The sequence below is a fragment of the Thunnus maccoyii genome, chromosome 10 (assembly GCF_910596095.1).
Source record: "Thunnus maccoyii chromosome 10, fThuMac1.1, whole genome shotgun sequence".
Lineage (NCBI taxonomy): Eukaryota > Metazoa > Chordata > Actinopteri > Scombriformes > Scombridae > Thunnus > Thunnus maccoyii.
The window spans coordinates 10161772-10187114 of record NC_056542.1 but is presented as its reverse complement, the minus strand read 5'-3'; the positions used below and the strand labels follow the sequence as shown (position 1 = coordinate 10187114).

Sequence of the window (25343 nt, the reverse complement as noted above, 5' to 3'; positions counted from 1 at the left end):
ATTAATAATCTAATGATGTTGTATATGTTGTATATATGTTGTATATAATCATATATCAGTCACTGCCCAATAAGTACTTTTTACTTTAACACTTTAAGTACATTTTGCTGCTAATACTTATGTACTTTTACTGTAGTAGGATTTTTCATGCAGGACTTTTACGTGTAACGCAGTATTTATATATTGCTGTATCGGTACTTTCATGATCTGAATACTTCTTCCAACACTGGGGTCTAACAGAGAGTCTGTCTGCCCTGACACACTTGCCTGACATTTGCATATCTGCAGTGCAGTTCCGCTTTCAGCCTCTGGGGTGTGACAGTAAGATCATCAACAGTTCCCTTGCACTTTTTTTAATGGCAAAGAAGAAGTTTCAGATTTTTGGGGGGTGAGGGTGAGGGGCTGGCCTTTTTTGTTCCGCTGGAGAATCCTGCTTGAACGGTGAGCAGGAGCACAACAGACCGAGAAGAAATCACTCAACACCGCGGACAATCGGCTAAATCACGGCGCCGGGGGGGACCAGCCCTGCCCAGAGAAGGAAGGCTGGGTATAAAGAAGACGGTATCGCTCCTCCGCTCTGCCGCTACTGGCTCCAGGGTCAACGGGCAGACAAGCAACTGGCAGCTATCGCCGTTAGCCTAAACTCCTCTGCGGGTCTGGGGGGTTCTGGTAAGGGGCAGGGGGCGGGGGTACAACCGAGAAAGGAGAAGACTACACGCCGAGAGGAGGGGGCTGGAAGTCTGAGACGCTTCCAGCCTGAAGGGGCCGGCGGTTTGGCCACAGCACCCTGGACTAGCTAGCTTGTACCCGCGCGGCTAAGTGAATGGGATGGAGCCGGGACCGTCTGGTGCTGGTAGGTTTATTTTTACTTTAGTAGCCATCATGCTATCAATCCGGATCCTTGAGGTATGGCTGCAGCTATAGGCTGCAATTGAAAAAGCGGGGCATCGTAGCCTGGCCTCGGCGTCAGGGGGGATGTACGAGGAGGCTTGGTGACAACTCCGTCTGTTGCAACGTTTAGAGAAGAGAGAGTAGGGAGATGGAGGGGCTCCCTTACAGTATGCATGCACAACACTTAGTATAAAACGTTATTATTTATCCAGATTTATAGCCACAGACAAGCGCTGACAATATCCCCAGCCATGCGCGGGGGCAGGGAGGTCGTGGGAATCTCGGTGAGGAGGGACGAGGTGAAGCCCGCCTTCAAGCAGCAGCCCAGCAGCATCTGGCTGCACCCCTCACACCAGCCTCCCTTTTCACTGACAGCTTCTGGTTGCTCACAGCCCCTCAGGTAGTCTTTGCTCACAGCCCTCAGGTAGTCTAGACAGTGTTAAACACCAATGACTTACATGCACACACATGCACAGGCCGAACATCTGCAGAGAAAGATGAATTATTTATTTATGTGAAACCAAAAATATTCCTCAATTGTGATGCCTGCTCGTCTGCTGTTGGAGTTGTCAGACGCTGGTTTTAGATTTGGGAAGACTGAAAAACGTGCAGTGCGTTGCATTTGTGTGTGTGTGTGGGGGGGATTTTTCTCTGCATGCTTCAGTTAGAGATTTACAACTAGTGCTTATCAGTATCAGCAGTGATCATGTGTGTTTTGCAGTTTTCATTGATGATACTGAGGTGTGGAGGCAACCAATTAAAGCACTGACTTTATCAACTTTATGCCCAGGTCTGAAGTCCATTTATTGTTGTGGAAAATCTTGAGCTCTGCCTTTTATAATACAGCCTTGAACTGGTGGAGGGCAGGCTCAGAGTTTGAATGCTGGCTTTTTTTTTTTTTTATACAGAGATAGTTTTGAGCTCACAGATCCTGTTAACTATCTGAATGCTCTTTGGATATGTCCAGACTGTCTTTATTTGCACAAGAAGGCCTGAATTTGAAATTACATCGTCATTCTAGATACTACAACCGTGACTTAAGTTGAAAAGGCTTGTTTTTATTTTTTAGGATGGGGGAAGGGTCCCCGGGGCCCCTCATCTCAAAGTCTGTTTTTGTGTTTGAAGTGTAATGATTCAATGTGCTATTTTCCAAGATTGAACTGACTGCCATGTTTAGCTCATGGTCAACAGCCAATTGTTCAGAGAGCCAACTAGTTTGGCCAAAACAATTGGTGCATAATTGGCCTGTTCCTACTCATTCATGTGCTTGGACTCTTGTGATGTCCTGACGAGGGATGGGGTCTTCTAGTAAACATCCACTATTTCATATTTTGAGATTTGAAAGGGTCATTTCACTTTTATTTTTTTCTGTTTTTTTTTTTTTCTTCACTTTGTTCTTAAATTTAAGCTCAGTTGTTCTCATCTTTTACCATTACCTACACTGGAGATACTGCTGAGCTATTACTGTCGAAAAATGAAGCTAACTAAAAAAAAAACCAACCTGTGTGAAGTACTAGTCATTTGAAAATGTGTTGCACTGCAAAGCTGACCAAATGATCCCAAAACACAGATTTGGCCATTAATGACTGAAGTGCACTACAAACAAACATGTTTCCCCCAGGTAAAATAGTTATTCCCACGTGGTTTGGGCTTATTTCTTGTTACGTCACTGTAAAGACAGTAATAAGTGAGTGTCTTCATGTTGTGATGCAGCACCAACGCTCTTTATGTCTTACCGCCCGGGAAAGACTGCTATTGTCTTGGGATATGTGAGAGCCCTGGCTCCCCTTCTCACCATCTGCCTTCACTGGCACGAGGGCGAAGTGTGTGTTATTGTGTGTGAGTTTGCAACGACCACAACACACTGTACACACCCACATATTCACACACATACATGCTGTTTTGCACACAGTGTATGTGTGCTCATCACATGCCTGGTGTCTGTGTTTATCGTATTTGTCAGATGTGTTGTAGCGAAGTGTGATTCTACATACTCTGCTAAACAGAGCATCTTTCTGTGTTTTATGGCTAATTTTACTCCTCCTGTCATTTTGGCATTTTCAGAAGTATGTTTGACCCAGGGATTTCCATAGCAGCTATTTAAAGCAGGGCTTTTCCAGTTTTGGATACACAGGCGCCCTGGCCCAATGTGGGAACATGCTCACTGCAGTACCAAAAAGGCCAAGGTCTCTTCAGCATGACCACAGTGGCACCCTGCCTCCTCCTCCCATCTCCTACAACAGCCCCACACACATACAGGTCCCCCTGATATCCATGACAATGCTGTGTTGCCGTGGTGTCTCCATGGTGAGGCTGGGAATGTAGAGGGGGGCCCCCTGTGTTTGTGTGCATGAGTGTGTGTTCGCCGTAGCAAGGGCACTCCCTCTGTCTGAGTGTGAGATGGAGGAGCAGGGCAGCTGGGGTCTTTGTTGTGGTGGAGGAGGGCTGTTCTCTGGGGACCCAGAGGTTAAAGCACTGGGCCCCTCTCAGGCAGGAGTCACAGCTAGCCTCACATTTAGCACCCAGTCTAGGAACTCTTCTGTATTGACATCAAGACTGGCTCAGACTTGTTTTTAAGACGTAATGCTGGTATGGATCATAATAGGGACTTATCAGTGAGATTGAAGCTGCTACTTGTGTTTTCATATGAAAGTTTTCTGGCAGTGATATATTACCTCTTTAGACCTAGATTATACAAGCCGATGCCAAATTTAACTTAAAAAACACTCATGAAGTGTTGGATACAGATAAGTTTCAGAAATTAGACTTACTTTAAAGAGCAAAATATATCAAGGGCTGCAACTAATGATTATTTTGATTATCAGTTATGCCGAGTTCACATACGACATGATTGTAGCCCTGATTTTCCACTTGCCAAGAGTTTTTGGAGATTGCTGACAAAAGCCCCAGATCAGAGGCAAATTGGCATTTGCACGGCGCTGGGAAATCGGCGCTCGATCGCTGATGTATCGCAGATGCCCAAAAGATATCAAGCAGGCTAAATATCTGGACCTGTCAGGGAGTCCAAATCCTGAACTGTGAAAAGTGTTGTGACTGGCAATGAGGGCAGCGACAAGCTACAGCCAGTGAGAGTGAAAGGCCCAGGGTGAGGGTAAGTCTGGGGGAGGAGTTGTAACAACAAGACAACATCGACAAGCACGTCTATGGAGCTAATCTCCTGCCAAAACTTAAACAAACAAAACATGTTTTACAAATGCCCTACGATTTACTAACAAACACAGTATGGTTTTCAAATTCAAAACACCATTAACAAACTAATGCATTTTGTTTTGCAAATACAAAACATTCCTATTAAACAAATACATACATCATGCTTCAGAAACAAATACAGCATGTCTTACAAGTACAAAAAATATATCCTACAAAAAAAAGAAACGTGACTTTTGGCACAGTCTTTCTGCCGTGATTATGCTTAGGATTTTCTCACGAATGTCCTGAGTAATTCACAGAGCAGATTGAACAGCCACTTCATGGAGTATTAAAAATTACATGGCTTCAGTCCTTTCTTAGGAATGGTAATGAGGTGTGGTTTTCATTGCCTTCACTTGTGTTCAATAAATTGGGAGGTATAGTCCTGTCACACTTGAAAACAATTTATCAACATATTTTCAGCCTTCACAATGTCCCACTTTGGAATAATAGAGTCATATTAAGTAAAATAAAATCTATATTTATGGAAGACTGGAAGATATGGAAGAAACAGATATGGTCAATTGTGCATCTAATGCATGGAACTGGTAATATACTTGAAATTGGATGAGTTTAATAATAAATATAACTTGAATTGCTTTTAAAAGCTAGATTAAGGTGACACAAAACATTCCAACAGTACTCATTCAGTTAATTAAAGACAATCTAGATAAAACTCCAATGTCTAAATTACAAAATATAGACTATGTGGATTTTTTTACATAAAAAAGGTGCAATCATTTCTTAGGCAATATTTGGTAAATGCAATGTACCCTGGATTAACGAAGAGGACACTTAATCTCAAAAACTATGGAAAAACTGAAATATTGGCTATAAGAACAAAATTCCTAAGATTTCCAATTCCTAATAATATCATCATCCATAACAAAGTACTATATACATATATGTTGCTTTGCCAAATTACCCCCAACGTGGAATGCACGAAAAATGAATTTTCTCTATTAAACAAATATATAAAAAAGGTCAAAAGCGCTCATGCCTGGAAATTCTACTTATGTCTGAATATAATCTATTCTAGCCCCTTGCTCAGTTCCTTATTTTTATTTAATTATTATTTTAATGGCTCAACTTGCTCTGCTTGTATATTCCCTCTATGTCGTTGTTATTTTAACATTGTGGGCAGCGACAGCTGGCAGTGGCTGTTCAATCTGCCCAACCCAACCTCCTGGCACACTTAAAGGTGCAGTGTGTAGGGTTTAGTGGCATCTAGCTGTGAGGTTGCGGATTGCAACCAACTGAAAAGCCCTCCCCTCACCCTCCCCTTCCAAGCGTGTAGGAGAAACTACGATGGCTGAGAAACTCAAGAAAAGCGCTAAAAGGCCCTCTCTAGACCCAGTGTTTGGTTTGTCTGTTCTGGGCTACTGTAAAAACGTGATGGTGCAACATGGCGGGCTCCATGGAAAGTGACCCATTCCCTATGTCAATGTAAAGGGCTCATTCTAAGGTAACAAAAACACGATTATCATTTTCAGGTGATTATACACTAATTAAAACATACATATGAATATTATATTCCATTTCTGCCACGTCTGTTCCGCTACGTTCCACTAAATCTTACACACTTCACCTTTAAATTGACTCATAGTGCCACCTGAATTACTCTGGACAAGACTGTGCCAAAAATCATGTGATTTTTTTTTTTTGTCTTTGTAGGATATATTTGTAAGACATGCTGCATTTGTTTCTGAAGCATATTGTGAATTTGTTCGATAGGTACGTTTTGTATTTGCAAAACAAAATGCATTAGTTTGTTAATGATGTTATGTATTTACAAACTACTCTGTGTTTGTTAGGGCATTTGTAAAACACGTTTTGTTAAGTTTTGGCAGGAAATTAGCTCCATACATGGCTACAAGAAAAGTTCTGCGGTCTGCTTGGACCCAAGAAATGGAGGAAAATTTAGTTGAACTTTGGCAGGAGTACCATTGCCTTTTCGATGATTGCTGGATTCTTGCAGACATCCATTTTTGGAAGAAAAAAAAAAGCTGTCTCACGCATGGTATCGCATCATTTCTCGTGTCACTTCTTCCGTGTGTTTTCTTGACAAAACGTATTTTGGAGACCAGACAGACTTGTATGGGATTCCTCCTCGTGTAAGATCTTGTAATGTGTGACCTCCTGTTGCCGATTATTCACGTAGTATGCAAACCACGACGACTTCAACATTCCCGATTAAAAGACAGAAAGTTGTGTAGTGTGAACAGTACAATGACCTGACAACTTTGAAAGTCATGTAGTATGTGCTTGGCATAAGCCTGTTGATTATTTTCTTAATTGCCGATTAATCAGTCGGTCTATAAATGTTTAAAAGACTGTGAAATACGCCATCATATGTTCCCAGAGCCTACTGTCCCATCTTCAATTGATTGTTTTGTCTGATCAAAGCAGGGATATGATCAGAAGCACTACACAACTGTAGGAGTCGAATACCATCAAAAGTCACATTTTGCTATGTAAAGAAGCATTATTTTAATATGTCCCTTCTCTTCTTGTTCTCTTCTCCCCCTTCTCCCCCTTGTTCATCCTCATTTCACCTAATCTGGTTTTTGGTGCTCCTCTTTTTTATTCCTTGTCCATATCCTCTTCTATGGCCCCTTATTTTATCCCTTCTATAACATACCTCTCTCCCCTTCACTGGCCTCCAATCCACAATTTGCTGCTTAACTGCTTCCCTCTTATTGTTTCTCTTTTTTCCTATCTCTCCTCTCCCTTTTCCTGCCTTCCTGTTGTGCCACTCATTCTGTCCACCTATCACGTCCTCTCGGTCGCTGCCTACGCTTCCTTCCCTGCTTATACCCACATTTCTCGCCCTTTTTGCCCTGTCCTCAACCACTTCCTTTGGCACTTCTCACTCCTCGTTCAACCGTTCTTTATCTCTCGTGGCCTGCCCTTCCTCTGCTTTAACTTGTTCTTTTTCTGTCCTCCCCGTTGCTTCATGCACATCCACTCCCTTCATTCCTACCCTCTATCCTTAAACCTCTTCGCCCCTGTCACCTGTCCTTGTCAATGGCTCCCCATTCCCTGTTTGTCCAGTGCCCATGGGGGTCTTCCCCCCACCCCTGCAGCAGGTGTTCCATGCCCCGCGCCGGCCAGGCATGGGTACCGTGGGCAAGCCCATCAAGCTGCTGGCCAACTATTTTGAGGTGGAGATCCCAAAGATGGACGTCTACCACTACGAGGTGGACATTAAGCCTGACAAGTGCCCCCGACGAGTCAACAGGTAACATAAGAAGACTGGTTAAACCTGCCACATCACTTATTTTCATCCTTCATCTGATCATATTGTCACAATGTTCCTTGTACTTCTTGTATGTGATGTCCCACATTGATCTGGAAGATCATGTGTCATAAGTGGTTGTTAACTAGCAAGACATGCATTTTAAGCAGTTAACAAGCAGCTGAAATGTCTGCAGTTTGAAGTTGGATAATGATAGCCCAACAGCCACGTGTAATCACTGTTATCAGTCTGCAGCAACAGCCACTTTCAACATGAACAATGCAACTGAGATTTAAATGTATTTATATGTAATTCTCTGTAACAGCAATTTATCAATTTAAACAGCTTGGTTTCCATGTTTTTATTGACAAAAAACTGATGCAGTTAAGGCAGAGGTCTTTAACTCTTAAACAGATTTTTACAAACGTTAACATGTGTTATGTTTTGTATGTTTGAATTGGAGAGCTGCATTAAATATATAATGATAAATCAAGGGCCAAAACCTTGAACAGTGTGACCAGTTTTAGACATTTCCATCCAGTGAAACCTATTTTCCAGGCTTCATATTACATTGTATGCTCTGCTTTATATTGAAGGGAAAGCTTATGTCAAAATCAAACCAGGTTTGACTCCAAAAACCAGGCCTTGAAGAACAAAAAACAATGTGAGAAAAGTCTATGAATCTATGCATCAGATGGCAAAAATTAAACGCTATGAGTTACAGATCATCTTAAGCAGTAGGAGGCCTTCTCTCCCTGCTGCAGCAGTGTCCGAGTGACCGGGTCTGGACAGATGGTGGAGTCGAAAGTGAATCATACTTAACTGACCCTTTCACCTTGACTGATGTTCATGCTGAAGAGTGCGCTCGAAGAAGTCCTCGTATCAGATGGTTGAACAGTTTGCCTTCAAATGCAGGAGGGAGGATTCTAAGGGTATCGGATATAATAAATATACTTTAAGTCAACTTTGTGATATGATGCAGCAACAGATATTGGCAATATTAGGATGGAACATTAAGTTCAATGCTTGTATTTAACAAAAAAAAGCAAAACAGGTACTTATAAAGTTATTCTATTTACGGTTCTATTTATGATCTTCCTTTGGTTCACTCAATAACTATACAGGCTAGCATGGAGGATCAGAAGATTCAATATTAAATTTGTTTCATGAAACTTTTAGTCTCTAGACAGTTTTTTTACTGACCCCATCCAAATGTTTTTCAGCTGTAACAAATTAAAAACAATAAAAGAGCTGCCATGTTCTTGATTTGTCACATTTATTACTTAAATCTGAGCTAGAAACAGCACATAAACATAAACAATAAAATTCAGGAGGGAAATGTGGTTGTTGTCTGTCTGCCTTGCTGATTTTTTTTTTTTTTTTTTTTTTTTTCATCATGGCTCTCCAGAGAGCCAGTTCCTTGAAAAAGACGGTCAATTCTGCCTTTGAGGGTAAATTGCAACACAGCACACAATACGTTTCTTCGTGTTTGATCCAGTAGAATCCATCTTCTAAAGAAGGCATGAATGTCATTTTATCCTTTTTTGCTCATAGCTTTCTCCGCTTTTGGTTCCACACTGAAATTGTAGTGTCATGCTTGTGACTGTGAGGTGGCTGTCAACAAGATATGATTGGCTATCATGTACCACAGATGTCTTTTGTGTGGAGTCAGATGTCGGGAAGGCTAGAAGCAGGGATTTAATGCGTGTATATAGGCTAACATGGTTTTTGTCAGTTTTTTGGCACCAGCCCAGTCACTGAGCTCTCAGGTTTACTGTCCTGATTTGGCTTACCAGTAGCCTCGGGCCATTGGATAAACATCAAAAATCATTTAAGCTGGAGAAAGAAGGGTGTGAAAGAGAGAGAATCTGAAACCTAGAAAACCTCTATTACTGCCACTTTAGAAGAGTAGCAAAAGTGCATTCAAATAATAATAATTATTCTATGTTTTCTCAATCCAAAAACATCATCTGGCTATTTGAAGCCAGATGTTATTAAACAAATATGAGGTAGTTATTTTTGTTGATGTATGTTTGAATCTGTTCTTGCATGTTTCCTCAAGACAGATTAATTACTTTTCTCAAAAACTAAAAGGGATAACTTGTTTTATTGTTTATTAACACAGCTGTGAACCAATAATAGTGTCCTCATATAACATTCTGTTTTTGATTAAACAAACAGCACTTCATTCAAATCGTTCAAGTTCTCAGCAGAAAGACAAAATTGTTCAGAGAATCCTTGAGCTTTGTTCCCTTTCTAATGAACAAGCATGTGAAGAGAAACAAACAATTGAAGCAAGTCAGTAATCTCTTAATTGTAATTAAACATCATTGTGGGCTCAGGGAAGATAAAACGAGAATCCCTAAAAATTAGAAGTGTTATTACCATCTTCTCTAACATGCAGCGGAGGTCTTTGAGCTTCAGTCTCCTTTGGTTTAAGGATTTTAGACAAAGAGTCCAAGAAGGCATCCAAAGGTCGAGCCCTTTGACCTTTCCTTTTCAGAGCGGCACCTCATCCCCCACACTTATATGAAGGCCAAGGCACCGTGCATTGAAAGGTGGCCCCCCGCCCTCACCCTCACTCTTTTTGTCCTTGCCTCTCCCCCCGTGACCATGAGATATTGCATCCAGCAGCTGCATCCTGTGTGATCAATATTCCATCATCTTGAGAACTGCCCCCTCCTGATCACAATAGATCATCCTGATCAGGCGACGGGTTTAATTGGCGGAGCTGCTCCTTTTCTGTCTCCCAACTCGGTGTAATTGGCGGTGCATAATAATGCCACATTGTGTTTGTCGCTTTCTACAGGGAGGTGGTGGAATACATGGTGCAGCACTTCAAGCCCCAGCTCTTTGGCGACAGGAAACCGGTGTATGACGGCAAGAAGAACATCTACACGGTGCTAGCGCTTCCTATTGGGAGTGAGAAGGTAGATGTTTGCAGTGGTTTGCACTATTCAGTGTTTTTAATCCCCTGTAAAGGATGTATGTCTACCCCAGATTTAAAGACAACACCACAAACACCTACTGTTTTACACAACACTCACTCTCTGGTTGGAAATCTTGACTTTCAAGGTGTAGCTGAATATTTGAGTACAAAGTGCTCTATATCCTATAATTTCCTGGCAATTATCTATAATCAACTATGTAAATCATGAAAAGACCAAAACATACAATTAACTGATTCTACATGTAAGTACTATCTGTGTAGCCAAAGCTTGATATAACTTATTCCTTTATGCAACAGGTCTTCATTGTTAAAAATGACTGAAAACAATGAGCCACACTGTTGCATGGGATGACATCTTCCTTCATTACAACAAAACAAGGGTGCTGTTTATTTTGGGTCGGTATCACATATGCTGTCCCGCTGTAAATACTCAAAAGTGCACCAAATCTGTGACTAAATAATCCCCAACAAATGTTCTATTTACTCCTGTTTCTGCAAAGTAAGAGAAAAACTACAGTGTACAGCTGTTTCAGGAAATTATTTGGCTCTTTTTTTTTTTTAAAGTTTTTTTTAAGCCTTTAACCACAGAAGCTTCACTTAGAACAATATTCCCTCTTTTCTAACCCTAAACCACTCTGTGAAACCACAGTCTGATCCGCTGACCTCTGAGTAGCTCCACTGGAGCAGTTTGGGTTAAGTGGTGTGCGCCTCAGTATTGGTAATAAGAAGTAAGGGGCAAGTGCTGCTTTTTCACTTCCCCACCCAGGTCATCATGCTGGTCTGGGGATCGAACTGGCGAATAACTTCCAGTCACAAGCCAACTTCTCTAACCTTTTAAGTGACTCATTTTAAAAAAATTTACATTTGCAGTAGCAACACTTGGGCTTCAGACTGAGAGTCACAGACAGGAAGAGTGAGTCAAAAAGTCCAAAGAGACAGACTAATGCAGTTTATGTTTTGGTCTTTTCATGAGATTTGTTGACAATAAGAAGAACCTAGAATATTGCCAGCCTTATCGATTTAAATATACAAACCTATGTACTGTGATATATGGTCATATTTAGGAGCCTGTAAAGCAGCATAAACAAAAACACAAGAAAGAAAGACCATGCAAGCCCATTATGGGTTGTTGTAATGTTGTAAAGTGATGTGTAGTAAGCAGGAAACTGTGCTTATGAATGTGAAATAATTTGTTAAATAATAAATCTATCTGAAATGGGGTTTATCCTGCACTTACAGAGCCTGATAGTGTGCATTTCTTATTAATAGTTTATCCTTATTCAAGGTCTTAGTCACTATGCTCCTCCTGTAGCCTTGTTCTTTACCTGTCCTGTCTGTTTCTGTCCTTTCTGTCCTCTATCACTTCAGGTGGATTTTGAGGTAACAATCCCTGGTGAGGGTAAGGACCGAATCTTCAAGGTGTCCATCCGTTGGCTGGCCAAGGTGTCATGGCGCCTGCTCCAGGAGACTCTGGTCAGCGGCCGGCTGCAGGTCCCCCTCGACTCAGTTCAAGCCCTGGACGTGGCCATGCGCCACCTAGCCTCTATGAGGTATGCACAATTTCCCTCTTATTTACACCAGCACAAACACATACATGAATACGCATACTGCTTCACCCACTAAAGGAGTTCAGGTAGATAAGCAACAGTCAACATCAACGCCATGTTTTTGTTTCATTCTCTGTTGACATTATAACCGTGCAGCCTTGCAAGGTTAACTGGGTTGTTCTATTCACTTGCATCAGATCATCATAGCTCCAGGGGTCAGAGTCACTAAACAAAAGATGCTTGTTAGCTGAGACCTGTGTGAAAGTGTCCACTGAACAATGCTGAGCAGCAGAATACAGAATACAGAATACATACTTGATAAAGACTTGACCTGAGAATGATCAAAAATCGACAGTGTCAAGTCACAGATGTTTGAGAAAGACTGTTTTTGTCAGTTTCAGAGGAAGGCTTTTCTTCCCTAAAACTCTAGTTTCGGTGTTCCGTGTGTTGTTTTTTTCCCCTAACTTCCTATATGAGACAACAACTTTACTGGACATGAACACTCACACTGAGGTCATGTTTTGAATTCGGTTAACTCATTTTGCACATTCATCATTTTCAATTTCATCTCCCCATTTCCTCCAATTAGGTACACTCCAGTGGGCCGCTCATTTTTCTCCCCACCTGAAGGATACTACCATCCACTGGGTGGGGGGAGGGAAGTCTGGTTTGGCTTCCACCAGTCTGTACGCCCCGCCATGTGGAAGATGATGCTTAACATTGATGGTGAGTCACTGAGGACGAGCTTACCAGAGTGCATGTAGTCATTCAATGATGTCAGTGTGTTTTACTGAAATTGCATGACTGGGCAGAAACAGGGAGAAAGAAATGTTAAAAGTAAAATCTACTCTGGGACCAAAGAGGAGTTGAATCATTCATTTATTTTTTATAATTATCATATCATAATTATAGGCTGCTCCTCACCTTTCTGTGACTCCCTGTAACATGATTTTTTTCTCCAGATTAATGCCTTAAATGTTGATGTCAAGGCTCATTTAAGTTGTTGACAACCATGCGCCTTTGTGAAGTTGCTCATCCCTGACTTGAATAGATTTAATGCTGCTCTCTGTCTCCCTCTAGTGTCTGCCACGGCCTTCTACAAAGCCCAGCCTGTAATTGAGTTCATGTGTGAGGTTTTGGACATTCGCAACATTGATGAGCAGCCCAAGACTCTCACTGACTCACAAAGGGTCCGCTTCACCAAGGAGATTAAAGGTGGGTTACTCAGCAAATAACGTGATGAGCTCAAACCGAGAAAATACCTCGTCTAAAGCTCTTCCTCATTTTATAACTAACCAATGTAATTTAGAAATCTCTGTAGAGCCTATAATTAAGATAAGATAAAGCCACTTGTTATCAGCAACCTTTCCCTTTTAACTTTGTGATTGTGGTGCTCTGTTATTTCACGGGAACCTCTTTTTTTTTTTTTTGTCTGTCTTTCTGCATCTGTGTTAATGTGTGTGTACCCCACTTATTGTTGGCATTACCAGGCCTGAAGGTGGAGGTGACCCACTGTGGCCAAATGAAGAGGAAATATCGCGTATGCAATGTCACCCGACGTCCTGCCAGCCACCAGACGTAAGTACAACTGTAGAGAGCATTACATTATGTTAATTTGCTGTATAATAAGCAGCCAGCTATGTATGACTGCTTTGTACATTAAATCAAATACACCCATTGTTCATGTTAATGCCTACATCTATGAGGACGTCTCCAAATTAGCTGCATATTACACATCATGTTTCTTCTCTTTTCTACCAGGTTTCCCCTCCAGCTCGAAAGTGGGCAGACAGTAGAATGTACAGTGGCCCAGTACTTCAAGCAGAAGTACAACCTGCAGCTAAAATACCCCCACCTTCCCTGTCTACAGGTGGGACAGGAGCAGAAGCACACTTACCTGCCCCTGGAGGTGAGGAAGGGTTCAAGGATAATTTAACCGTGATAACAGTTGGTGATTTAACCACTAGTGAGGGTTGCAACAACATGTATGCTGTCTTTAAACTATTTTGTGGTACATCCAGGATGTGTCGTATATGAATAACCAATGTCTACAACCTAATGACTTTGGATTTACTCGTTCCAGGTTTGTAACATTGTAGCAGGACAACGATGCATCAAGAAACTGACAGATAATCAGACCTCCACTATGATCAAAGCCACAGCTCGCTCGGCACCTGACAGACAAGAGGAGATCAGCAGGCTGGTGAGTTGTAAACATCACTGGTGGGCGGAGGACACATCAACTGACGTAACAATATTGTATAGGAAAGTATGACTCAGTGATTTACAGTGTAAGTCACAGAGACAATGATATATGATGGATTTCTTTCACTCTCCCCCAGATGAAGAATGCAAACTTCAACCTAGACCCGTACATCCAGGAGTTTGGGATCAAGGTGAAAGATGACATGGCTGAAGTGACGGGCAGGGTGCTTCCAGCCCCTATCTTGCAGTACGGAGGACGGGTAATACATAGTTAATTTATCAACTCAAATGAATAGTTATATTTAAAGTTATGATAGTGAGAGCCTGGAAATAAAGGCTTAAAAAAAAACCCAAAACCCAGAATCTTTTCATATACGGTAGTACATAATTTTGCTGTGGATCTGACCTAATTTGGTTTAAACCTTCTCTCCTTTGGTCCTCTCTTCCACAGAACCGTGCCATAGCTACCCCCAACCAGGGAGTGTGGGACATGAGGGGGAAGCAGTTTTATAATGGCATCGAGATCAAAGTGTGGGCTATTGCCTGCTTTGCCCCCCAGAAACAATGCAGAGAGGAGGTGCTCAAGTAAGTACTAATGAGTGGTAGCAATGGGAAATACCTTATATGATATTCCCCAAAATATTCTATGGCTGTATTGCATTTGATAGTGGTAAGTTATTAGATGCAGTTTTTATTTTGATGTTTAGCAGGAAAAAAAAATGCACATTTACCATCTCGAAGAAGTGATTTCTTTACACACATTACACTCTACTGTACAAGACAGTAGAACCTTCAATACAAACAACGAGCAGTGAAGCATTAAAACCTTAGCTTGCTTAGCTGAATTCTCTCCCAACTGTTCTGATTTCTTCTCAGGAACTTCACAGACCAGCTGCGTAAGATCTCCAAGGATGCTGGGATGCCAATTCAGGGCCAGCCATGTTTCTGTAAATACGCCCAGGGAGCAGACAGCGTGGAGCCCATGTTCAGACACCTGAAAAACACCTACTCTGGACTGCAGCTCATCATTGTCATCCTGCCAGGGAAAACTCCTGTCTATGGTAGGAGATGTTGTTTTTTGTTTTCTTAAATATACAACATGGTGGGTCTTGAATGTGAATGATTAAGTACAGAGAGAAAAAAAAGATTTTAAAATAGTCTATAAACTGCTAAAACATCTAAAGACATACTCACCTGTTAAAGCGTCATCATCAAGAATCATTACCAGTCCCTAAGGATCATGGTGTTCTTCATGTCCCCTTTTTCCAAATTGTCCCCTTCAGCGGAGGTAAAGCGTGTGGGAGACACTCTCCTTGGCATGGCCACGCAGTGTGTCCAGGTGAAGAATGTGGTGAAGACGTCACCTCAGACACTCTCCAACCTCTGCCTCAAGATCAACGTGAAGCTGGGAGGCATCAATAACATCCTGGTTCCTCATCAGCGGTGAGATTCTGTTCGAGCTGCTGTTCGAGTTGTAACCTCGTGTGAGCCATTCATACCAGGCTACTGCCACAGGCCTTGACCTGGGAATGCAACTGTTCCATACATGTCACTATTAGATCATATAATCATAATAAACTTTCTGCAAAAATGTATTGGATAGACATTGACAGTAACTTCAAAATAATGTGTTTTCTTAACTTAATTTCTATATTAAAAGTGTATTTGGTCTCCTTATGCAACGACCTACACTTAAACTTGAAGTATTTGAAGCCTACAGCGTCCTGCTAGATGATCTATATTGACCCATCTCAGCATTTCAGCCTGTGATGATAATATAACTCCTCAAAAACAACCCCACACCGCCTTCATGATTAAGTATAATTTGCATCTCCTCCTCCGTTTGCTTTTGTAGGTCAGCAGTGTTTCAGCAGCCGGTTATCTTCCTGGGAGCAGACGTCACGCACCCTCCTGCTGGAGATGGCAAGAAGCCCTCCATTACTGCTGTAAGTCTCATAGATAACACCTTAACCCTTAGAGGCCTTTGCATTCAAATTCACATCCCTTCTTCTCGGTTGATTTACTCACAAAGGATTCATCGCAGTGAGGTGGAGCACATATCAAATGAAATGGCACGACTTGAGCTTTCCAACAATGCTAGTTGCTTGTCTATGCAACGAAGTATTGGTGGGAAAAATAATTTTGAATTTATATCAAATTTAATCATAGTTACAATCTGTATATAGCTCTGCGTCCATCTCTGCACCCATTAATGTTGTGTGAATTACTCATGAACTCTTCATTGCATGGATGTGGAACACATATCACACACCAAAGTAATCATGCTATGAAGACAGATCAAACCTCTGCAAAGTAATATCTTTACTAATTTCTTTACCCATTTTCACACTCCTGCTTCTTGGTTGAATAAGCCACAAAGTTTTCACAATGTACCACATATTAAAATAAACAGCAGAACTCACCCTTTCTGATGATGCTCGTCGTTTATCTGTACGACAAAGCGTTGAGTAATCCGTTTTTGAAATTACAGCAAATTACTGCACGGTCTCCAATATAGGGCTGACATTACATCCCACATTGTATGAAAAATAAACACAAAATATTTTTTTTTTTCATTGCAATGATTCAAAAGTTGTGGTCAAAGGACCTGTGCAGGTCACCTGTGCGCAAGTAGGTTCATGCACATATGTGCACATGCATAAACACATTTCTGTTTGGCACCAGGCACATTTTTTTCAAATTACTAAGTCATAGAGTCAATCTGCCCTTCATAATTATGGAAAGATATCCCTACTGCCAGCATTTTATGGTGAGAAACATAAAATAGCTCAGGGCTCAGAGGATTAATTAAACAACACTCTCACATTAAACTCAGTCTCATTAAAAAGAAGAGACTCTGCAACTACTGTGTGTTGTACAAAGCCAGCTCACTTGTTAAATCTTATTATTATTGTAGATATTTTATTGACAAAATGATTTGTTGATTAATCGGTTCCCTGATAATAACTACAGTGATCTTCTGTGTTTGTTATTGTGTATAAAATATGGATTGTATAAAAACATGAAGTCACTCATCGGTTTATGAAGAGACGTTTTTAAAGCCCAAGATGGTAAGAAAGAGTCACTTTGTTACCATCTTTGTCAGTTACTGGAACCAGAAAATCCAGATTTGCAAAGGACACAATTTTGCAAATACGCCTAAAAACATATTTCTAGCTGTGCTTTAGAAGGACTCGATGCTAAAAAGACATGCATTAGAAGAAATTAATCAGAGATTGAGACCTTGACTTTTTTTAGTTTAAGAAAGAAGTTGAAGTATTTTTCTGTTGACCTAAAAACAGGGTTTTTTAAAAAAAAAAAATGATATCAGCGTTTACAGTGGTGTCTATTATAAGAGGAACTTCATCTGAAGGCCCTGGCTTCACTCAGGTCTGGTGGTTGTCACTTGGTATAGATACACAAACAAGTCAGAGTAATGTATTTACACATTTCACCCAATCAGCATTCAGAATCAATCAGCATGAATGTCAGCCAGATCCTGTCCACCGTCTCTGTTTGTCATGGACTCAGCAGCACCAAATAGAGCAGCTTTGACACAACCATGGCTAAATGTGGAGTGAAACTACAGTTTATCTGGTAAATAAGTCGTCTTTAAGTACAACGGATGCTTTCCAATGCAAGAACATAAGTCATCCTGCTGCCGTCTTCAAAGCCCTTAGAAACTTAGTTTAACTTGTTCTTTATTTAAAAGTATGCACGTTATGTTAAGTGAAAGTAAAATACTAAAGTAATTTACAGAAGTATAAATAATTGCCATAGTGTAGTCTGGCTTCTCTGATGACTGTCCAGATGCTACGTCGGCAGGGGCATTCCATTTATAGGCAAATGAAACGAGGGCATGTAAATGATGCAAATGACCTCAAGATGTCATACAAAAATAAACGCACACAATTGCGGTTGCTTGGTGACAGTGGCATCGGTGCACAGCGATTAATCTTACAGCCATAAACTGTATGGTTGAGGCAGTAAAGCTGCATAAGCAAATCAGAACACTGTAGAGCAAATCTTTTCACATTCAGCTCATATGTGAGTATTTATTATCATTTTGCGAAACCTTGAATCCTCATAAAAATGGGGAGTTATGTGTTTTTTTTTTGTTTTTAAACTGTTAAATAGATTACATATATTACATAAACCTTGGGCTCAGATAACTTGGGAAGGACATTTGTAAAGAATTGTGACATTTTCATAGGCTAATCAGTTAATTGATGAAGTGAAACAATAATAGTTTAATGAATAATTAAAAGTATTATTAGTTTCAGCTTTAATAAGTGCTGTGTACTCTCAGGCCGTTCATAACACTTATAAAGACGTAAGACTGTGGAACTAAAGTCTTTTAGCCGATTAGAACATTTCAACACACCAACATGTTTCTTTTCTGATGCTTTAAAACAGTGGTAAATAACCCAAATCACTCTGCTTTGAAAGACCATTTCATGAGAAACGTCTGCAATCAATTAGACGTTTTGTTTAGACTTGGATACACAATAAATGAGGCTGAACAAAGAAAAAAAAAAGTATTAAGAAAGGAATTAGTGAGGGATAAGGTGAAACAAATGGCTCATCACTGACTCATGTTCAAAAAGGAAATGACGTCAATCCTCGTTTCGCCCTTGACCTCAGCTCGGCTGTGGTTGGCTGCATTGTTGCCTAGCAATTATGACAAACTATTGAGTCACACACACAGAGAAAGAGGATGGGAGAGGAGTGGCTATGTCTTGATCATCACGAAATCTGGTGAAAAAATATGATTTGTAGTGCAGTGTAATGATTCTGAGGGAAGAAAAATAAAAGGTTGATGTGGAGCCTTTACTTCCCACCAGCAGCCACTAGGGGATGCTAACGTACAAAAACACATTGGGACAAATGCTTCATAACTACTGTATGAAAGAACAAGTAGGCTGTTGTCATGTGAGGACTGTTATTACACAACAAATAATAATAAGTATGATGTCTTTGTGTTTCTTATTCTTTTATATATATATATATCTTTTGTGCAGTGACTCAAGAATAATACAAAATTGAAATTTAGGAGGAATAGTACAGATGATCTGATGCAAATTTGATGAATCAGGCCACAAATATTTTTAAATTAGTGACAAAATATTTTTCTTAAAGTGCCTTACAATAACCAATCACACACTTTTTTGCATATGTGTTGCCAGTGGGAATCTAATCACTAACCCTGACAGTGCTATGTCCCCCCTCTCTAACTCTCTTTCCCTCTCTCTTCCAGGTGGTAGGTAGTATGGATGCCCATCCCAGCAGATACTGTGCCACAGTGCGAGTCCAGAGACCCAGGCAGGAGATCATAGAAGATTTGTCTTACATGGTGCGTGAACTGCTGATTCAGTTCTACAAGTCGACCCGTTTCAAGCCCACCAGGATCATTTTCTACAGAGATGGAGTTCCCGAGGGACAGTTGCCGCAGGTATATGGGATTGGATGATTTTTAGACTCTGATGGATTGTCCAAAATGTGCTAAAATGTGTGATTTCCTATTTATTGCCCAATTTGTATAATGACACAATGTCGGCAAAGGGTGTTTCAGCATTTTTCTCTGATTGTAAATGGTGCTCTTTTTCGTAGATTCTCCACTATGAACTCCTGGCCATCAGAGATGCATGCATCAAGCTGGAGAAAGACTACCAGCCTGGCATTACCTACATTGTGGTGCAGAAACGCCACCACACACGTCTCTTCTGTGCTGACAAGTCTGAAAGGGTGAGCTCTCTACTTTTCTCTTTTCATACTTGCATGCTGGTTTTTATGTGTTTTTTAAATAATTACAATCTTTTGTTTTTCTTTTGATAGATTGGGAAGAGTGGGAATATTCCTGCAGGGACTACAGTGGACACCAGCATCACTCATCCCTTTGAGTTTGACTTCTACCTGTGCAGCCATGCAGGCATACAGGTAATAATGACAGAAAGAAAAAGTTTTAATACTGAAGTTTTTGAAATCCTTGAATGGATTGTAATAAACTGAATACCCCTGACCCCAGATCCCATGTATGTCTCCTGCTAAGCCATTTTTTTTGCTTACTCTTTTAATTTCACTTTCATCTCTTCTCTGTCTCCAGGGTACCAGCCGGCCATCTCATTACTACGTCCTGTGGGACGACAATCGTTTCACGGCTGATGAGTTGCAGATTCTAACCTACCAGTTGTGCCACACTTACGTGCGTTGTACCCGCTCTGTCTCCATCCCTGCGCCAGCCTACTATGCTCGTCTTGTGGCCTTCCGTGCCCGCTACCATCTGGTGGACAAAGAACACGACAGGTTAGTGATATTATGCATAATATAAAACAGGATTTCTTTTAAGACCCACTGCACATAGAAACAGTGAAATTGATCTTTCATAGTACTCATTTTGATGCCTAAGGGATACACCCCCTAGTGACACATCTCAATCATGCTCCTCCTTTAATCAGTAGCTTTCTTACTGAGTTGAGAAACTGTGCTATTTGTGACTTTTTGTAATTCTCATCATTCTCATAATCACACATGACGGGTCATTGAGCTTTGTCCTGCATCTTCTCTCGTTGTCTTTGCAGTGGAGAGGGCAGTCACGTGTCTGGTCAGAGTAACGGTCGGGACCCCCAGGCGCTGGCCAAGGCTGTTCAGATTCACCACGACACCCTGAGGACCATGTACTTTGCCTGAGCTACACCAACCATCACCACCATCGTTCCCTCCCACCTCATTTCTACCTGAGTGGGCAGACGGCCCACCACCACCACCTCATCCCCATCCCTTATTCCCAATGACTACCCACTACGCATACTCCACAGACCTGCCAGTCAATCACCCAAATCCAAGAAACATAAGGCCCTTCACCTGTAAAACACAGGCAGACTCTACAGCCTCATGCACTCAAAAGGTTATGAATATTATTATTATTGTCATTTTGTTGTTTTTACTTTACCAGGACTATTGCTCTTTTTATGTTGAATTTTTAAAACGTCGGTATTATTATGTAATTGTATTGTACGCTACCTTCACACTCCTATGTATGCAAGTATGCAATACGGATGGGAGGAAAATAGGCGATAAAAAGAAAAAAACTTTTTTAACTGCCACCACGATGCTGCCTCTTTACCCATCTGAATGCCGGATGCCAGTGTTCCAAGCCCCTTAGTATGGGGATCCTCCAGAGGGGTGGTACTAGGCACGCACACTTACATGTGTCATTTTAACGTTGTCATGAACTACATTCATGTTTTTGAACAATGTTATTTTTTAAACAGCCTTGAGGAGTCTGAGGTATGGTACATTAGCACTTAGCGTTAGCATGTAGGTGCCACCAGTCCTGCACATAAGAGTTTGTTAGTACATGAGAGGCTAGCCCTCTGGTCTTTATATTAGCAGAGACTGAAAGAGCAGGTGTAGCATATCGTAGATACATGAGTGAATTCCTGCCGCACTCTTTGTGCTGGTTGGCCAGTCCCTTAGAGAATTAGCCTATAGAGGCAAGCTTAGCGTAACAATAGAGGGACCATTTGCATAGAGTGTATCAAATATACTTGCACCCCATGCACCTAAACCAGCATTATTAACCAGCCAAAAGTGATGCCAACCAATGGAAAAGGGGCACTTGAACAGGAGGATAATTTTTTTTATTATTTTATTATTTTTTTTTATTTCTGTATGCATCGCTCTTTTAGGATTTACGAGGCACTTTTTATTATGTATTGATTTTTATTTTACTTCAAAACGGTGAGACTGGTCTGTCCAGAGGCTTGACACACAGACTGCTTTGAAGTTTTCACACCCAGACTTGCATAGCTTTCAGAACAAAGAGGTAACTAAGGCAATAGGCAAGGTCATCACTCCTCTCTAGATTTGAATGCAGGCAAATACAATGTCTGTGATCACTTAAGTGCTGCAAAGCTGAACTCGCATTCAGCAGTTGACCTTGCTCTGATCATTCTGCACATTCCAACATGTATCGGTGGAGATCAGGCCACAGTGAACTCTAAAAACCTCCACCCGCGCACTTCTTTGCGTACCTATACACACACACCTATCCTGCACCTGTCCCATTTTTACACAAAGCTCTTCCCTCTGCAGGCATTTACAACTCATAGCCTGGATAGCAGAAGCACACAAATCACAGTCCTTTCAGTCTCTTTCTTAGCATGTAGAGACTTATTTTCTTCAAATGCACTTGTCCCCTTATTTCCCTTCCAAGCTAAACTATACGGACACCCACCCACTCATCACCCTTTCCATCCTCTCCTTCTCCCCTTGCTGTCTACTCTCACTTTTAACATCGCACACCTTCAGCATCCCCTGCCCCAATCCCCTAGCTTGTGTTAGCCAATCCCCATTGGTGCTCTGTGTGCATGGGCGGCACAGATAGGGGATTGCTACAATGGACAGGGTGGGCCACTTTTACTACTACTTAATATTCCCTGCCTTTACATCTAGTCACTTTCTGGATTTATGAAAAAAATGCATGTAATTATTTTTTAAGACTGGATATTCTGAGCCACCTTATTTTGGTTTCCTTAGAGGTAGGAGCCTCGCGCTCACCACTGCCTGTCAGTCGTTTTGCCTCGATTGTGTAATGGTTATTAAGACTGCTTTTTTTCTTTGTCATTATTATTATTATGAATATTGTGACTAGTGTCAGAGTGTATCCTCAAGAGGGCACTGTGGAAATGGTCTCAAAATTCCACCTCAGTTGCCCTTTAAGCGCCTCAAATCTTGTCTGATGGTCAGAGCCCCTTTGAGCGGAAAGGGATCAAAAGATAAGAGATCAGATGAGTTTCATTTTTAAATCATTGTTATGAACTTGCATAATCAAAATGCCTTTGTACACTGTTTTACTGATCCTTCATTGTGTCCAAGGTGAATTGTATATATAAATATATAATAACCTGTTATGTATTTTGGCTCACCGATTGCCGGGCCTTTCACAGTTGGGGCAAGTGTTCTACCCCCTATTCTGTGCTAAAAAGAAAAAAAAAATCAGTCTGGGGGCATTTCCAAGCACCACTGAATCCAGATGCAGTTCTTCACTCACTGAAGCCACAAAGCACCTTGCAAAGTGGGGAGACGAAATGGCAGTCACCCTGGAAATGCATCATGTGGACACTGGAGAGTCCACTCCTCTCCACACAGCCTCACTGTCTGACTAAGCAATATTGAAGCCACTGATCAAGAACAGTCCTTGTCATAGCACTTCCCAATAGATTTGAATGAAAGGACATGGAAGCATATTATTTTGGCTCTGTATGTGATAGTATGGGAACTCTGTTGGGGAGGGTTATTTTTTAAAGAAAATAAAATTGTTTTTTATTACTCCTGGTTTTGTTTTACTTACTTATATCTTACAATACTGTATGGTTTACTAGATATCAGTTTAATCTATACCATAGATTGTATCTATATGCTCAGAAACTAGCACCAAGTCAGAATAGAATATGAATGGATTGCAGCAAGTTTACACATTTTACATTAAAGAACAGGTTCACAATTTTTCAAGTGTGTCTTTAAACAACAGTCAAGTGTCCATATGAACACTGAAAGAGGTTTTCCTCGCTGTAATCGTTCCTCTTGTTCATACTGGCTATTAAAAGATCCCCTTCATATGTGCTTTCAAAAATCCAGTGTCCATGCAGTTATTTTGTGCAAAAATGTATTTAAAAGTTTATCTGAAGCTTATATGAAGCTTCAGCAGTCTGAGTTCGTCATATCATGTGGGTATCTACCACATTTACAGTCTTTTTAGCATCAAATTCCCTTTTTGTGTTTCCTCAGACAGTGTTTCCCTGTTGAGCTGCGGTGGAAGAATAGTAACAAAAAGAGGGACTTTGGCACTAAAAAGACTAATGTTGAAAGATATCTACTTGATTTGACTCATATGGACAGCTGAAGCTTCATATTAGCTTCTGATAAGCTTTTAAATAGATTTTTGTACAGAAGGAGGCTTGTGGATTTTGGCCCCCATCACTAATATTGTAAATGCATTATGAGGGGATCTTCTAATGGCCAGTATGAAGAGGAGGGATGATTATGGCAAGAAAAACCTCAGTGTTCATTTGGGCACCTGACCATTGTTTTTAAGACAGACTTGAATCTACTACAGCTGATGATAGGTGGCTCAAAACTCTTCTTAATTCATATATTCTGATTTATGAAAGGCTTTTCAAAAAGATATATTATCCACTAATTTATTCATAGTATTGTAAACGTAGGGTTACCTTTGGATGAAGGCGGAGCTGGTTCTTGACGTCTGCTGACAGAGCCACAGAGCCCACCTCTTCCTGTCGGTGTCAGAAAGGCAACTTCACCATATTTAGCTGGCTTGCCGAAGCCCTGCAGAGTTGATCTGTCAACCAGACTGAAAATCTTGATACTTATCGGCGGATACAACCCGGTGCTGACAGCTTTATTCTCGCACCGTGACACACACTATAGAAGACGACATCGTTGGGATACGGTGCTTGGGAAACGGAGCCGTGTCAGCGGCTGTTTTTAATGCGATAAAAGTAACCGTCGTCTGACAGAATTCCAACTATCCAACTGCCGAGCTAGCCAGCTAGCTAATTACTGTAGCTACGCTCGCTCGCTTTGCCGTAGATACGAATTTATGTCGTTTCTGTTCATGTTCAGATATCGGTAGGAATTTATTTGGACTCATTGACCCCGCTGTGATGATCTCCTGACAGCTCCTCTCGTCCGTTCCTGCCACTTTTCTAACCCTAGCTAGCGAGCTAACTTGGGCTAACTAGCAGGTTTTTTACTGCCTCAGCGTCGCGTTGAGCAAGCAGTAAGTAAGTTAGCTTTCGCCGTGGCAGTGAAATCCGATTGGATACGTTGACCGTGTATAAACGGCGGCGTGAGGACACGGGGACGCCGAAGATCCGGCCCCGGCCGGCGAAACGACCGTACCTAAAGGGCCCCTTCTGACAGCCTGCAGGGAGGGGAGCTACAGTAGTATAGACCGGGGCACCCAGCCACTCAGCGCCGCAGAGGCGTTGCACTGCCGAAGGAGGCACCGGATTGAACGGAGGAAGAGTACCAGACATTTGACAACTGTGATCCGGGAAGTGAACCGGGCAGGGACCTCATGAATGGAAATCGGAACTACAGGTAAATGATTACGTAGAGTATTTTTTTTCCCCACCAAGCTGTGGACTGTTTTATATGACATGTTTCAGTAGAAGACGGTGGGGGTTGTTTCAGTTGTGCTTCGCAGCCACCGTAAAGCTTGAGGGTGTTAAACCGTGGCCAGGGAGTTTTTTTAGCCTCTGTCATTTTGCCTAAACAT

General features: G+C 41.4%; 2 protein-coding genes and 1 long non-coding RNA gene across 5 annotated transcripts in view; 2 read left to right on the top strand and 1 right to left on the bottom strand.

The window, feature by feature from the left end:
• The first annotated feature begins 332 nt into the window (after positions 1-332).
• Positions 333-23371, top strand: ago1 (argonaute RISC component 1). Its single transcript, XM_042424348.1, has 19 exons — positions 333-853; positions 7156-7342; positions 10149-10269; positions 11658-11839; positions 12426-12562; positions 12917-13051; positions 13327-13414; positions 13598-13745; positions 13920-14039; positions 14179-14301; positions 14493-14626; positions 14918-15102; positions 15325-15484; positions 15897-15987; positions 19299-19493; positions 19652-19786; positions 19877-19978; positions 20145-20344; positions 20620-23371. The coding sequence occupies exons 1-19, from the start codon at positions 829-831 to the stop codon at positions 20726-20728; spliced, it is 2577 nt and encodes an 858-aa protein (XP_042280282.1). The 5' UTR covers positions 333-828; the 3' UTR covers positions 20729-23371.
• On the bottom strand, positions 11747-24362 carry LOC121905819. 2 transcript variants are annotated; one of them, XR_006098479.1, is made up of 3 exons: positions 24274-24362; positions 20244-20321; positions 11747-11832 (listed from the first exon to the last, which is right to left on the bottom strand). It is a non-coding gene; the product is annotated as an uncharacterized LOC121905819 (long non-coding RNA). The 2 variants fall into 2 exon arrangements; XR_006098478.1 differs by lacking the exon at positions 11747-11832 and adding an exon at positions 15484-15576.
• The window catches only part of LOC121905817 (protein argonaute-3), a 36833-nt gene continuing 35774 nt past the window's right edge, over positions 24285-25343 (top strand). The window contains exon 1 of one of the 2 annotated variants that reach the window (XM_042424347.1): positions 24285-25165. In XM_042424347.1, the coding sequence (XP_042280281.1) occupies positions 25147-25165 (19 nt within the window). In that variant the 5' untranslated portion in view covers positions 24285-25146. The remainder of the gene's footprint in view (positions 25166-25343) is intronic. The other variant, XM_042424346.1, reaches the window with a different exon arrangement.

What these genes read in the sequence shown, in the direction of transcription:
- ago1 (XM_042424348.1), top strand. Translation starts at nt 829, where the DNA reads ATGGAGCCGGGACCGTCTGGTGCTG. An exon ending in GCCGGGACCGTCTGGTGCTG is followed by an intron (nt 854 to 7,155) that starts GTAGGTTTATTT and finishes CTGTTTGTCCAG; the next exon opens with TGCCCATGGGGGTCTTCCCC. An exon ending in TTCCTATTGGGAGTGAGAAG is followed by an intron (nt 10,270 to 11,657) that starts GTAGATGTTTGC and finishes CTATCACTTCAG; the next exon opens with GTGGATTTTGAGGTAACAAT.